At 36.5% G+C, this 15,308-nt stretch overlaps 1 protein-coding gene across 5 annotated transcripts; it reads right to left on the bottom strand.

The window, feature by feature from the left end:
- Positions 1 to 6,281: 6,281 nt before the first annotated feature.
- LOC132191592 (ATP-dependent zinc metalloprotease FTSH 10, mitochondrial-like) lies at positions 6,282 to 14,914 on the bottom strand. 5 transcript variants are annotated; one of them, XR_009441295.1, is made up of 10 exons: positions 14,695 to 14,914; positions 14,364 to 14,604; positions 14,156 to 14,227; positions 13,419 to 13,552; positions 12,422 to 12,907; positions 11,517 to 12,284; positions 8,732 to 8,959; positions 6,945 to 7,434; positions 6,532 to 6,742; positions 6,282 to 6,373 (listed from the first exon to the last, which is right to left on the bottom strand). XR_009441295.1 is itself a non-coding variant. In XM_059606682.1 (9 exons), the coding sequence occupies exons 1-8, from the start codon at positions 14,752 to 14,754 to the stop codon at positions 6,955 to 6,957; spliced, it is 2,448 nt and encodes an 815-aa protein (XP_059462665.1). In that variant the 5' UTR covers positions 14,755 to 14,914; the 3' UTR covers positions 6,415 to 6,742; positions 6,945 to 6,954. The 5 variants fall into 5 exon arrangements, 4 of the variants coding, with proteins under 4 accessions (XP_059462665.1, XP_059462663.1, XP_059462666.1 ...); XM_059606682.1 differs by lacking the exon at positions 6,282 to 6,373 and having other exon boundaries at positions 6,415 to 6,742; positions 14,716 to 14,914; XM_059606680.1 differs by lacking the exon at positions 6,282 to 6,373 and having other exon boundaries at positions 6,416 to 6,742.
- Positions 14,915 to 15,308: the final 394 nt, after the last annotated feature.

Raw genomic sequence — 15,308 nt, forward strand, 5'->3', positions numbered from 1 at the left:
GTTGCACATTTTCTCTTTGCAATCTCTATAGAAATTATTCCTTTTCATGGAGTTAATAAAGTGCGGGGACGACTACATTATTATGGTGTGATCATATAAAAACTAATTAAGCTCTGAAACTTAGCTAAATACATTTTCGCTATCAGCTTTATTTGAGTTGTCCAGTTACTCTGTATAGCAATCTACAAATAAGTGAAACTTCCAGAATCTGAAATAGTATATATATATATATATATATATATATAGGAGAGTGCTACTATACAGTAAAGGCAAAAAACTCATGTTTCTGTCTTCCATTAAAATGTTACCACCTCAAATTATCTCAACTTACAAAATAAACTTGGTTGTACCCAATTATACCCCAAACAACAAAAGGTTAGAAAATTGACTGAACCCAAAAACTTTCTCAAGCTTCACATTCGCTGCCCAGCTCCGCCAAGCCCACGCAAAAGCCAAGGAGGAGATGGGGTGGTCGACCAACCACCCCTAGGCCACGGGGTGGCCGAGCGGCCCACCCCAGGCCATTTAGGGTGGCCAGCGAGGCACCCCAGATGGCCACGGGGTGGCCGCGCATGCACCCCATGGCCTGGGGTGGCTCATCGGCCACCCCAACTGGATTTGGGGTGGCTTGTCGGCCACTCCAGTCGTGGTTCTCGCCATGACCCGTCTCAAAACTCGTCTGAAATCGTCGTAACTCGCTTGAAACTATCATGACCCGCCTCAAAACTCGATTTTAATGCCTTAAAATTCGTTTCTAATGCCTCAAAACTTGTTTTTTGATTCAAAACTAAAACCTAGAGGTAGAAAGTGAACCCTTTAGAGATTTTATTTCCCTAAAGGCCTAAAAAATGAGGTCCGACACCGGAGAAACAGCCGGACCCATGGGTTAATTGGTTTTCAGTTGTGAGGATGAGGTTAGATTGTTTTAATCAGGTGTATTCAACAACATTTTTTTAACTTGTTATAAGATGAAGTGTCACTCAATTAATGGTTGGCAGAAAATGGGGTTTTTACGCCCGACCGAATTGAAGATATTCCCTATATATATACTTTTAGAACAATCACATTGGCTAAATAAATATTTAGCTAAAGTTCAGCTAAAAATTATATATATATTTTTTTTAGCTACTCACTTTTTATAAAACACCTATACTTGATTAAAAGTTTATAGTTAAAATGCAAAGCCGAATGTGAATGCTCTAATCAAAATAACTATTTTATTGAGCCCAATGTAAATGCTATATATATTTTTTAAAATGGCTAATATTAAAAAATAAAAAAAATTGGTGCATATATATATATATATAGAGAGAGAGAGAGAGAGAGAGATCATCGATCTGAAGATGTGATGACTTGTTGGCCAGATCACACACAGTGTTGAATCTCCGTTGGTGTAGCTTTCCTAATCGACCAACCCCCACTGACGAAGCTAGGAGGTCCAATTATATTCAAAAACTAATTTAAAATAATAATTGTAGGCAGGAATACGATAAAACAAAGGTCATCTTCACAGCCAGCCACCCAAGCCCCCCTACCCCCACTCCCATAGTCAGGTAGTTGAAATAATTGAGAGAAAGAGTTAGAAATGGCGCTTTCCAACCCCCCACCCCACCACCTCCTCCTCAAACGTTTATTTTTCAAATGCGTAACTCTGTTTCCTATGTAATTAAGAATGAATGAATCCATTCAACGAGAAAGAAAGAACGAAAGAATGAGTAAACAAAGGGTCTTATTCTTTCGGATTTTTTTTTTAATTTTTAATTTTTAATTTTTTAATTTTTTTTACAGGGGATTGAACAATAATAAGTACATCCCAACAACACAACCCAAACAATAAATACAAGTACAAACATACAGAGAATAAAAAAAAAAAAAAAAACAGCAGACAATGGTTTCATTTATGATTTTAAAAGAACCATAAAATGAGCCGAACTTTTTTAAGGGTCGCAAAAGGCAGTAACAAATGGCAAAAGAACTCAATAAAGAGCCCCAAACGGTGAAGGCAACAACCATAGTGAAATGGTTGTTGCAGGAAATATACTGCCAAAAACCAGAATGGAGTCGTTGATGAAGAACGAACACCAGCTACGAAAGTGTTGTTGCCTTGCCGAAGTTTTGGTAGGGTTAAAGCTACCCCTTTTTTTGCTTTTGTTTTGGTGTTTAAATCGCTTTTTGCGACTCTCATTTAAAGAATCGAGTCATTTTATTACTCATCTTTTACTGTTTGCTTATATTTCTTGCACCGTAATTTTTTTTTGGATCTGTTGTTTGTAGTGCCCACCTTAAATAAAAGAAGAAAAAAAAAAAAAGGGTCTCTATCGTTTTCCTTTTGCCATATCTACTTCTCTTGTACTTTTGCTCTATACTATAATCTTCGGCCTCCAATTATTTCCTCCCATCCCACAACATTGAATAATGGACGACCGAGCTGTGCCGTGGTCTACGTTAGGTTAGTTAGTCATTTTCAGTCTAATTGTGGCATCACTGGCTCCAATTATATGTTTCTGTTTTGTGTTCCTAGCTAGCCTGTTTGTGTTTCTTATATATATATATATAGAGAGAGAGAGAGAGAGAGAGAGAGAGACGCACGAGAGACGCACACACCATTAACTAAGAAATATAACAATCTGCAACATTTGAAACGCTTGTCATGCACATATATTTTATTGATTTCTCATGGAAGCCATGGCGGTATATTATATACTTGATTGCATTGGCAACTAATAGTGTTCATATGCAGTTTTCCATGTTCAACTATTCATAATATTTTTGACTATTGTATGTAAGGGGTGGCAAATTCGCGTTTATAGGTCGGGTTCATATTGTGTCAAGCATTATGTATATTATCATATATATATGGGTTAATTTGAACTCGATCCATTTAATTAAACGAGTCATATCTTTTAACTATAACACAACCTATTTAAATAAACAGGTGATATCATATAGAAAGAACGCATTGTATTGGAATTGTATTGTTTTTGCCTTTTTTTGTACTCCTTTTGCCTTTAAAACTACTTTTTGTGGTCCCTTTGAGAAGACCGGGCTAATTATTTGGCATATTTCTTACTTTTTTACTATTACTTGCACTGGTAATTTTTGTGTTTGGATCTATTGTAGGGGAGCCAACCCCTTTTGGTATTTTTTTGATTGAAAAAAAAAAAAAAAAAAAAAAAAAACATAGGTATATATAGTAATAGGGTTATAGCCGTATATGATGAGTTAATTGTTTTGTACGTATTTGAATTTGAACGAGATGGTGGATGAGATGTAGTGGGTTGAAAGATTTTGGTAGCTAAATTGTGATTGCTCATGACTCATCAGATATGTTAGGACACGATGATAAGGATAAGATTATGGTGAAATAGATTGGGTTGGAATAAACTTAGGATTAGATTATTTAATATTAGAATTAGAGGTTATTTGAATTTGATTGTTCGAACCTAAGGTTTTATCACTTTAGGTATTTTCTGCTTATATTTCTATTTAAAGGCCATTTTGTTATTAATGATAAATCAGATAAAGAATGACAAATTGTGATATTTTTTTTCGTCTTGGGTGGAGTATTGTGGTGTTTTCACACCCTAAGTTGAGAAAAATAAGATTATATATCTGATCGGGGTTATGTAATTCACTCTTGAGTTAAGCGGGTTGACCTAAAACTAACCCTTTTATTAATCCTATCTAATTGGGTTGACCCAAATTTTATTTTATTAAACCCTAACCTATTAATTCCACGCTAAATTCGTGTCAAGTTGTATAAAATATTAGCGATATTAGTAACTTTAATGAAATTGGATCTTTAATATGTACGAACATTATTAATAAGTTACCTTAATGTATTGTAATGTTAGTAGGCATTTCATAATTTTGGGCATGTAAATCATCATTATTAGAGTGTTGGTAGGAATATTATAAGTTTTTACTATAAAGAGTAGTGTTCTTAAAAGGTAACTTAATCGGCCAGAAATCACGCTTTATAAAGCGGATGTCACTAGTTTGACAGCAATATAGCGAGAAGAATAGTAAATTTCTTATTATTTTATTATAAATTTATTATAAATGGAGTTATTATATAAATTTGTTAAAAAAAAAAAAAAATTATAATAAAAGCAACAGTAATCTAATATTCGCTGTACCTCACACTTTCTTTTTTCTTACTTTGCTGAGTGTTAGGCTGGAAAGAGAAGAGGAAAAAGGAAGAACTAAACAGACGCAATTTGTCCTTTTCGACATATTCAAGCATTGACTAAAAAAATAATAATAATAATAAAAAGGTTATTCGGATATTTGTTGTATATACCTTTCACTTGAATCATTAATTTTAAAATAAAAATAAAAATAAATGCAGTAATGTGAACAGCAATATATATAGTGAGAGGAATATCCAAGGCGTGGGCAAATAATTTTATCCTTTAGAGTATATATGAATATTTTGAATTTTGTGTTATATCTTAAACTAGTTTACTATTCTGAGTTTTGTCAAGTTCAGCTTTTATATAGATATTTGATTAAATAAAGATCAATTAAACATGAAAAAAACCCGATAGAAAAGGACAATCCCACTTATTTTAATTCACTAATCATGGTTAAAGAGAAGTATCATCAACAAATTTAAAAGTTCGTTTGGTTTAACATAATATCAAATGTATTTATTGTTAACGAAGATGAGAAACGTGTTCCAAAAAAGTTTATATATATCATTCTCTTTTAAATTATTTGTGCGTGTTTATATCTATCTATCTATTTAGACTTTTATTTATATATAGTTTTTTCTTTATGTAAAACTTATTTAGCATTCAAGTTTTGTCAACTTTACCTCTTATCTAAGATATAAAAATTAACTCTTTGATTAAACAAAGATGAACTAAATGTGAAAACCCAGCAGAAAAGGACAACTCCACTAATTTAATCCACTAATCATGAACCATATGGGGGTGGTTAGTGGCCTCAAAGTAATCCTCATGTGGTTAGGTAAACATTAGGATATGAATTTGACTCCCACAACAAAAATCTCTGTGCTTAATTAATGTAAATTGTATTGGGTCTCATTGATATCCTAATGTGACTAAGTCAGGTTATAGCTTAATCGGACTTGAAGGAACCTGCGGTTCTCATCGTTTAAGCTCTTCTTGTCATTAATTCTTAGTAGACAGGTACTACTATGGTCACTCTAGATAGAATAACCATTCTGGTCGCTCTTTTTTTAAAATTTTTGCTTAGAAAAAAGAATCCACCATGAAGTATGATTCACAACTTTGAAAGTTGGTTTAACATAATATTAAATGTGTTGTAGAATGCAGACCAGAGGACATGCTCCCAGGGTTTTCACCAATCCAAGATACGCAATCCCTCCCCTCCCCTTATTTTTCTCCTTGCTTGCCACTCAAAACACATAATGACTTCAAATTCGGTACAACTAGAAACCTCCACAAATGATATGAAATAAATTACTGGTTTTGAAGGTTATCTTCATCTGTTTGCCTTCCAACAAGGAGGCCAATAATGCTAGGATTAATGGGCATGGGGCATTGCGCTTGGCTTTTACTCTCCAAAGCAATTATCATCGCTCCAGAATGATTTCCAGCGCACCGATCGATTCCCATTATCAATCTCCTGCCTAAAAAAATGGAAGTCCCATCAGGCCACCATCATTGTTCATAAATAACTTGTCATATATGGAGTCAGCTTCCATCCAATTTTAGTGTTCTTAAAAGAAATGCAGCTTTGGCCTCTTGTAATGAATTGCAAATTGCAATGGATAATCTGCTTTAGACTTTAAAAAAAAAAAAAAAAAAAAAGGACAGAAAACTAGCCTGGCACATTATTTACATAGATCCGTGTGGTCAGATTCAATGACCCAACAACTATTTGGACATGTGGCTTGTAAAATCCACTGTGCCACGTCCTGACCTAAACTTCATTTGCAGCCTTCCGTGAGGAAGAGGATATATTATCATTATCAGGGAGATATAAATGGGTAAGTTGTACATTTGAACGCCACGAATTACATTATCAGGTTGACGAAGTATGGATTTTGTTGTGTTCTGCAGAAAATCACAGCCTTTAAGCCCTTTTGTCCGATAAGACCCTTATGGAATATTAAGGCACACCACACATTTGCTTCAATAATATTAATTAAAATCTCATTCTGAGCGGTCCATGTGAATTTAATGAATGCACTCGCCACTTGGAAATTGGTAGTGACATTTAAAATGGGGCTCACAAACATGAATTATGTTATGTGACACTAGAGAGCAACAAAAGCCCATGTGGGCAGTGCTCATCCAGTATTAGAGGAGAAGGCAACAAAAGTCAACAGAATTTAGGCATCACAGGTTCCTTTCACACAGACGCTGGAATAGGAGTCCACCTTGTGTATACAATATAGAACGAGTCACCATCCAAAATTCAGGAATAGGATATATATATATATATAAACATCTTTTAAAAAAAATTAAATAATATGAAATCATGTAAATCGTTTCAAATCCTAATCATGTAGATTTGAAATGGAGAGAATTATTGTACCCAAATTCATAGGCTGTACGTTGTAACACTTTGCCCTTTGCTTTGCTAGGCGTCTTCAGAAGCCGTCATGATTGAGAAAAAGCTTAAACCTTTACAAAGAGCAGACAGAAGTTACCTACTTCAGAACAAAATATGGAGGAAAGGGGGCACTTCCACAAGTTCAATGGCTAGATACTAGACCTTCATAAAGAGCAGGCCGGAAGCTCAGAGCCTGCACATCCAGCAGGGTAGATCATATCAGCTACATCCATAACTCTAATAATAGGACAGCAATTCAAAGATTAAAAGCAGCATTCCAGATCGGAGACATTTTAATTCCATTGAAGAAGATTTTTTTACAAGTTAGTTCAAATACAGGAGATGGCTAATGAATAAATTAGCTTCAACAAAATTTTATTTATACAACCATAAACCTTGCCAACACTATGCAGGCACAACATCTGGTTCCAAGGGTGATGACTTCCCATCCTCCACTGTCCCACCCTCTGTGCTCTTTTTAGTCTCTTTCTCTTCTTCTTGGAACCCTTGCTTAAACCTATCATAATTTGTGGGCTCACTTGACTTGAATGGACGCTCTCCCAATACCCGGACCAAGTCATCTTGATGAAGGACCTCCTTTTCGAGCAACAACTCTGCAATCTGCGCCACATGCTCCTTGTGCTCCTCTATCAGCTGAACAGTGCGGTCATAGGCCTTCGCCACCCATTCCCTAACTTCACTATCTATAATTGCACCAGTCTTGCTGCTGTAGGGCTTGGTCATCTCAAATGCATCCTCCCTTTGAGGAAAGGAAAGAAGACCCACCTTGTCGCTGAAACCATAGACTGCAACTTGGGCATAGGTCATCTTGGTCACTTTCTCCAAGTCATTCTGGGCTCCAGTTGAGATCTTCCCCACCAAAACCTGATTGAAGGAAACAAAGAGTTCCACATTTAATTGACTCTATCAGAAGTCTATCCATCATGGCCAAACATAACATAGTTTTCTAGGCTCAAGGAGCAAGCAAATCAAGCAGACTAGCATGAGCCCCCATTAAATTGCTTCTCTCTTTAGTGATGAAAAACCCAGAATTTTGGCTCAAGATTTGAAGCACTTCAAATGCTCTTAGATGGTAAATCGTTCCCCAAAATTGTATTATACCATGTGGACTTAAAACACTTAACACCTATAAGAAATGTTGTGACAATCATGAAATTTCTGACCTCCCTGTTTGAGTACCATTTACAAGCTATCCACAAAAATGGACAATATATACACATCAATTAAGGAAAAGAAAGGCTGTTTCCTTCCCTCCCTTCTGCAAGGAACAATTTGCGCGAAAAAACATGTAATATCTTCACATGAGAAAGTGAGGGGTCAGGTATTTACATTGTCTAATGTTCAGATGTAAAACTCAAGGCCCGAGTCTTCGGTATCATGATCCATCATCATCTGACTGGTAAACTAATTGTAAAAGAATATCCATTTAAGACCAAATAATTATTTGTATCTACAGACTATTCAAATAATCAACACGTTGAGAGAAAGAGGGAAGAGGGTGGAAGAGAGAGCAGCTCTGAGGTCAATGGTTAGGGAATAGTCATGATAACAACTTTGTGCTAGCGATTTCATCCACTTTCTACACACAAATATGAACTTGTATGCTCTGTTTATTGTTAAGATGTCACTGGGAAAGAGGAGGTTAGAATATTACATAATTTCAGCATTTGAAGTTCACATTCCTTAGAGCGTCTAAGCAATGAAAATGATCATCATCCATCAATGTATAAAAGCCATAAGAAATGAATCACAATAACAAAAATTATTTAGTGAGAAAGAATGGAGTACATTATGTGCAGCCGATCACATGATCAATGAATTATGAACATCACAGTCCAAACCTGCACCTCATGGCTCATTTTATTGTCCATTGAAGAGTTGAAGCTAAACCCACTTTGAAAATCTCAATTAAGAGATTTTTTTTTTTTTGGTTAAATGTATAAGCACTTTCATAATAGATCAATATTTCCACTTCTAAACAAGTCCATAACTTTCAAGGGTGCGGTGCACGGGACTAGAGTTTACTCTGCAGGGGTGGGTCCAAAGGGCCCTACCTTGGAAAGGTTCTCCGACATCAAAAAAAAAAAAAAAAAAAAAACAAGTCCATATTAACACATCCAGCAAAATGTGGAAAGAAGGGAAAGAGGAACAGTAAAATTACCTGCTCAGCAGCTCGACCACCAAGGGTCATGCAAGTCATATCAAAGAGCTGCTCTTTGGTCATTAATAGATTTTCATTGGGAACATACTGAGCAAACCCCAGTGCTGCAGTACCACGAGGAACAATAGTGACTTTAAGCAAGGGTTCCGCATGTTCCAAGAACCAACCAGCAACAGCATGACCTGACTCATGGTAAGCAACAGTACGCCGCTCTAGTTTGCTTATTACCTGTGGAAAGAAACAAGTAATGGTTTACATGTCTTGATACATGAACTTAGGAATGGCTCTATTGTTAGAGGTTCAGATCCGTCTTCAAATTAATGATGATGCCATCACCACTCAAAAGTCAATCACCAAATTAACTGATACCGTAAGCAGTTAACAGAATTATTCTATATTCAAAAATTCATGCAAACTGTCTTTTAGTGCTCGACTGTTACTCTCCAAAAATTCCAACACTGGGAGAGACAGACTCATAGAGAGACAAATGTACCGTCTCATTTACATATAAGTAAACATCAAACAACCAACTTATTGACGGGTGGAAAACACTAGCGTTCAGGACTATAGGTTAGTGTTGGTTCAATAAAAACTTTCCTTTTTTCAGCCTAAATAGCAAAAGTCAATAGAAATGACGTCTTTTCATCCTTGGCATCTAATTTCCAAATCTGACAAAATATATAAACCAATCATGAATAAAAGGTTTTCTTTTTGAACTTTTAAAATCTAACTCTTTCTACAGTATTGAGTTTGTAAAAAATGTACAAGAAACCACCATCATTTATAGGTCATAGTTTGGCCAGCGGACGCCATTTAATTGATCCTAACATATATGATTGTCACAAAATCATATGCATAAATTTAAAGAAGATGAGTGGAACAAAGAGATAGAGGCTATGTATGTTAGTGTATTTAGGTAAGTGTTTTTTTGTTTGAAAAAATGTTTTGATATGGAAAATAATTTCTATAAGGACTTGGCATAAATTAGGTCATTTGTGCCCTCCAATAAAGAGGGGACACATCAGCCTATCACACCAAATGACCATAACAAAAAAACACAAGATTATACACCCTTTTTCTCCATTCAATCGGCAAGAACCCCCGTTTTCTCTGTTCAATCGGCAAGAACCCCCGACACTGCCCAGCCCACCAAGCCACTGCCCAGCTACTGAACACTGCCTAACACCGACTATTCCTCCTCCGCTTCCACTAACGGTAATTTCATAAAGTTTTTTGTCTTTCTCCATCTTCTGCGACCAAAAACCCTTTTCCCCATTGATGAAAAACTGAAATTTTCATCTCACAACAACGCCAAAACCCAATACCCAAATCATCAAAATCCATGGCTTATTCAGACATTGTGTGGGAGAAAGCCATCTAACTATGAAGAAATCCTCTCCAGATTAGTCTCTCCATTGGTTTATTCATCTCATCCAAGAAAGCGTTGTTTGCCAAGTTAAACAAACCTCAACTAAACATGTGTTCCTCTTCAGATTGTTTTGTCCATGGACTAGATCATCGAAGAGATTCAAAGTGAGGCAAGAGATCCAAAGTGTACGAAACAATCTGGAGGCAAGATCAAATTCCCCTTGCGTTGCCAATTGAATGGGAAAAGGGGATTCTTGCCAATTGAAATGGAGAAAAAGGGGTTTTGATCATGTGTTTTCGTATTATTGTCATTTGGTGTGATAGGCTGATGTGTCCGCTCTCTATTGGAGGGCACAAAGGACCTGGTTTGCGCCAGGTCCTTATAAAAGTTATTCTCTTTGATGTGACATAGTGAGTAGTGTTTTTAAAGTTTTTTTTTGTGGGGTCCACATTTAAGAATTTATTTTTTTTGTAGGTTACACCTGCTTATTTTGTGAAAACACAAACAAATGATTTTTCTCCTAAATTTTATTATTATTAATATTATTTTTAAAAAGAAAGAGAGTAGCCATGTGGCCAACGGAAGGGAGGGGTGGGTGCATAGCCACCCCAACCAGGACAGTGGTGGCCACACAACCACCACAATCTGGTTGAGGTGGCGGTGCAACCATCCCTACCTAGCCTATTATGGTGGTTGTGCGGCCACCCTTAACCTATTGTGGTAGCCACGTGCCACCTATAACCAGGAAAGAGATGGTCATGCGACCACCCCTCTTCTCTGCTAAGGGTGGCCACAAGGACAGTCTTTTTTCTTTTTTAGTTTTTTTATTTTTAAAATAATAAGTTAGCGCTTATTAATGTTTTCACTTTTTAAACTCAAAAGTTAAGCAGTTGATTTGTCAAAATATTCCTACAAGAAAATGTGAAAAATTTTCTCCTAAGTGTTTTGTGTTTTGATTGTTTGTTAAGGTTTTTGAAAGGGAAAAAAAAAAGTCTCTTTTTGTATCTGGAAAACACTTTGAGAATATGTTAACAAACATTGCCCTAGTCTCCTTTCATTTAATATCAAAATCTCTATAGACTTCAAATTACCAGAAAGGAGTTTTTATTGGTAAATTATAATTATGATTTCAGGTTCTAAGGCTTTTATGAGTCAAAGATTAGGGGCTTAATAAAGCAACACGTTCTTCAAAACAATTAGCTTTACTGAGTAACAGTTTAAAGGAGAAATATTTTCTTACATATAAACTAATAATGAAATTGAATAGTTTGAAATATAGCTCTAGAGATTAGTGAAAAATTCAAACCCAGAGCCAACTGTTCTTTCATACAGAGTACATCAATCATACCAAGTATATGCAAACAACAATAGTACGGAGTTCTAAATAAAGAAGTGCATGACTGAGATAAAGTGTACCTTGTTCTTCTTCTCCAAACCACCTATAACCCTGTCGATAGCTGCCTCAAAATGTTCCATAGTGATCACTGCACTCTCATTCCTTGCAGCAATCAAAGCAGCTTCATTACAAACATTTGCAATGTCTGCTCCAGCAAATCCAGGAGTAAGAGCAGCAAGTCTTTGAGAGTAAAACGATGGCTCATGATCCAGTTTTAGCTTCTTCAGGTAAATTTCAAAAATCTGACTACGACCTTTGATGTCAGGTTTATCAAGAGTAATTTGACGATCAAACCGACCAGGCCTCAACAGGGCTTTGTCTAAAATGTCAGGCCTATTTGTGCCAGCAAGTACAACAACTCCTGAAGTGGTTCCAAAACCATCCATTTCTACAAGCAATTGATTGAGGGTACTTTCACGCTCATCATTGCCACCTGAGAAACCTCCACGCCCCCTAGCCCGACCAATTGCATCTATCTCATCAATAAATATTATACTGGGTGCACATTGTCTTGCCTCTTGAAATAAGCTTCTAACCCTTGAAGGTCCAACACCAACGAACATTTCCATAAAATCTGACCCAGATATAGATAAAAAAGGGACACCAGATTCACCAGCAGTTGCCTTTGCAAGAAGTGTCTTCCCAGTGCCAGGAGGGCCGACAAGAAGCGCACCTTTTGGAATCTTTGCTCCTAACTCTTCATATTTCTTTGGATTCTTGAGGAAGTGAACAAACTCCATGATTTCCTGCTTTGCCTCATCACAACCAGCTACATCTTTAAAATATATCTGTACACCATACAAGACATCAAAAGGGATGGTCATGCTGATTAACCCTCTTGAATTTCATTTTGCTATGATCATGCCAAAAAAAAAAGGATAAAGCAGTATGATAACACAGAGTAGAGTAGTGAAACCAGGATAACCTTGTTTTTTGCATTCTTGTCCATTTTTGTTATGTGAGCTTTTCCTATGTTGAATATTCCACGGCCACCTTTTCCACCAGTACCACCAACACCAAGTCCACCTTGCATTCTTCGCCCCATGAACCAAATGAATCCTAAAAGCAATGCTGTTGGTGCAAACCTCAACAATTCTTGGTACCAATTCATTTGACTTACATATGTTACAGGAACATAATCATGAGGGTCAATCCCTAATGCTTCCTGTGCTTCCTCCAGCTTCTCCTCAAAAGATTCAACACTTCCAATGTTAAAATAGTATTTATACTGGCTTGCATTTCCTGTTGCAGGGGCACCATTGACAGGGCCCTGGATAGCATCATCATTGGTCTCATTTTTAACACGTGGTGAGCTCCTCACATACACTTTTGCAACTGATTTGTTTTCAACAACAATGCGATCCACCAGACCAGGTTCAAGTAGCTTGTTCTTGAACTCTTGGAAACTAATCTGAGGAATACATCAATCAGTTAAAAAAAAGTTTTAAGAACACAACAATGAAATGCAATCAAATACGCAACAGAAGCTATTAGAACTTATCCATATTTACGGGGGTAGGGACCAACAATATTCAAGAAAATAAAATTTTTATCTTGATCCAATAAAAAAAGATTACAATATTCAAGACCACAAAGTTTAAAAGAGTTTACTCATTTCATGCTGCAATAAAGACAAATTATTAATCAGTAATATGCAGAAGCTGGAACCCAAATGTATAGCAACATCATCATACCAAGGTGAAAATGGTGCAATACTAGTTATTAACAGCCACAAGAAGGATGGATGGAGGCATCAACACCCCGAGTGTTACAAAGTGCAAAGAAGTTAATGCAATATAAATTGCCGATTACTATCGCAATCTATTTGAAATATGGCAAGTCACCAAAGGCAATGACTTAGACCACCTACATATCTATTAGAAACCAAAAAACTGACTGAAAGAGTGCTGAAAAACAATGACCTGCTTCTGATCATGAGGACCGACAAAAATTGGCGAAAATATAAAGGCAAGGAACAGTAATGGAGCAATTAAATTTTGGAACTGCTTCACCAAGTTCTCCTGGGAATTCTCATGATCACCAGAATTCGAGTCCCCTGGAATAGTACAAAAAATATGAACATAATAAGACTACAAATGACACTTTAGCATCCGAAAAAAAAAAAAAAAAGAAGACCAGAAGCAAATAGAGAACATGCTGCTGTAAATCCAACGAACAATGAAAACGCAGCTGTAGCACAAAGTAATGACTACTATGAGGCTGTACATTCAATTGTCAGTCTTAACATCATATTTAGCTACCAATGGTGTCATCTATAGGATAATACCCACTGCACAGCTTCAGTTCGTCACATGAAGTAGCCATTTATGTATAAATAAAAAAAATTTTGATTAGTTGTAGCCAAAAATCACTCATGCACCCTGGAAGATGATTGCTGGAAAATTTTAGTACTATTAAAAAAAATATTTAATGACCGTCTTGGGTCACCGTAAACTACAGGACTCCAGTTGATATTAGCCTCCAACATAAATCTTCAACTTCTTCTCTATGAATAATCACCTCTCAAAAGTCGACAGCATAAAATACATGTATATATAACCATAAATACAAACAACCAAAGAAAATGCACATTATAATTGATCCATTTTCAACAAAAATTAACATATCACACAAAGCACTAGAACTAACAAAAACGTACCTTTCGACTCAGATTTCTGCTCATTCGCTTTGGGAATTTCCTTCTTGTCCTTCGGGTAGTAATTCTCATAGTCTACATTGACCAAATATACACACACACACACACACACACAAAAGTTAAAGCATTACAAACGATTAAACCGAACCAACAAAGAAAAAAAAAAAAAAGAAAAAACAGATTGAAAACAAAACCCTCATTATCCACTTACTCTTCTTCTTGGGCGCCTGGCTCGATAAAAAGCGCCGAACCCTAGGGTATGCGAGGACGGAGCTGAAATTCGACAAGTGCGAATTCGCAACGAGCTGCTTTCCAGCTCCAACAGATGTGACATAGCCCCTCACAAGCCCTAGCCCACCATCGGCGCGTGAGAAGCACGCATTGCCGGTCGAGGGCAAGAGCGATTCACTCGCTAACACAGCCCTCTCGGCATAGTTACTGGAAATTACATTCTGCACAGCCAAACATAAAATAAATTCAATTATTCATCTGAAAATATATAAAAAAAAAAGAAGAAGAAGAAGGAATGAATAAGGTGTTACTCTTTGGAAAGAGGAGCGAACCGAGCGAAACAGAGAGCGTCCAATTCTTGAGAAAATCATTGCGTCGACGATCGGGACATGAATTGGTTGATGCTTGTGAAGCGCGCGAGAGAGTATTGAAGCTGTTTGGTTGCTGAGAAAATTTCTGGGAGCCCGGATATTGAAATATTGATGGGTTTGTTGTGAGGGAACTGAAACGGGGAGAACAGAAAAAAAACATTTGATGGTTAACATGAAATAGAGACCGCCTTGTTTTCAATGTCTTGACTCAGATTACGCAAGTACCCTTGCAATGAAAGTAGATTTGGCCCATTTCTGTGGGTTAGTTTCGTTTATCCTTTGCTGGTATGCTAAAATTGCTTTAACATGGGTTTCTTCTTTCTTGGCCCGCTTAGTTTCTCAGTACAGCCCAGTTTCATTTGGATCTTACATGTAAGTATTTGAACCCATTAGACCATTCTTAATGGATTAGCAAGGTAAGCTAGAAAACTCATTTTTGTTAGGGGTAAAAGAGGTGTTACAGTTAACCATTATTAGTTAAATCCGCTAATCTCAACCGCCTAAGCAGTTAGTAAAATCGAATTTCAGCTCTATTTTTGTTATTTTAGCTAGCC

This window comes from Corylus avellana, chromosome ca9, assembly GCF_901000735.1.
Source record: "Corylus avellana chromosome ca9, CavTom2PMs-1.0".
NCBI lineage: Eukaryota > Viridiplantae > Streptophyta > Magnoliopsida > Fagales > Betulaceae > Corylus > Corylus avellana.

Coding starts and splice junctions, on each gene's coding strand:
- LOC132191592 (XM_059606680.1), bottom strand. CDS start 14,754: ATGATTTTCTCAAGAATTGGACGCTCTCTGTTTCGCTCGGTTCGCTCC. Junction 14,228..14,363: donor CCAGGCGCCCAAGAAGAAGA/GTAAGTGGATAA, acceptor TGGTCAATGTAG/ACTATGAGAATTACTACCCG. Junction 13,553..14,155: donor GCAGAAATCTGAGTCGAAAG/GTACGTTTTTGT, acceptor GTACTATTCCAG/GGGACTCGAATTCTGGTGAT.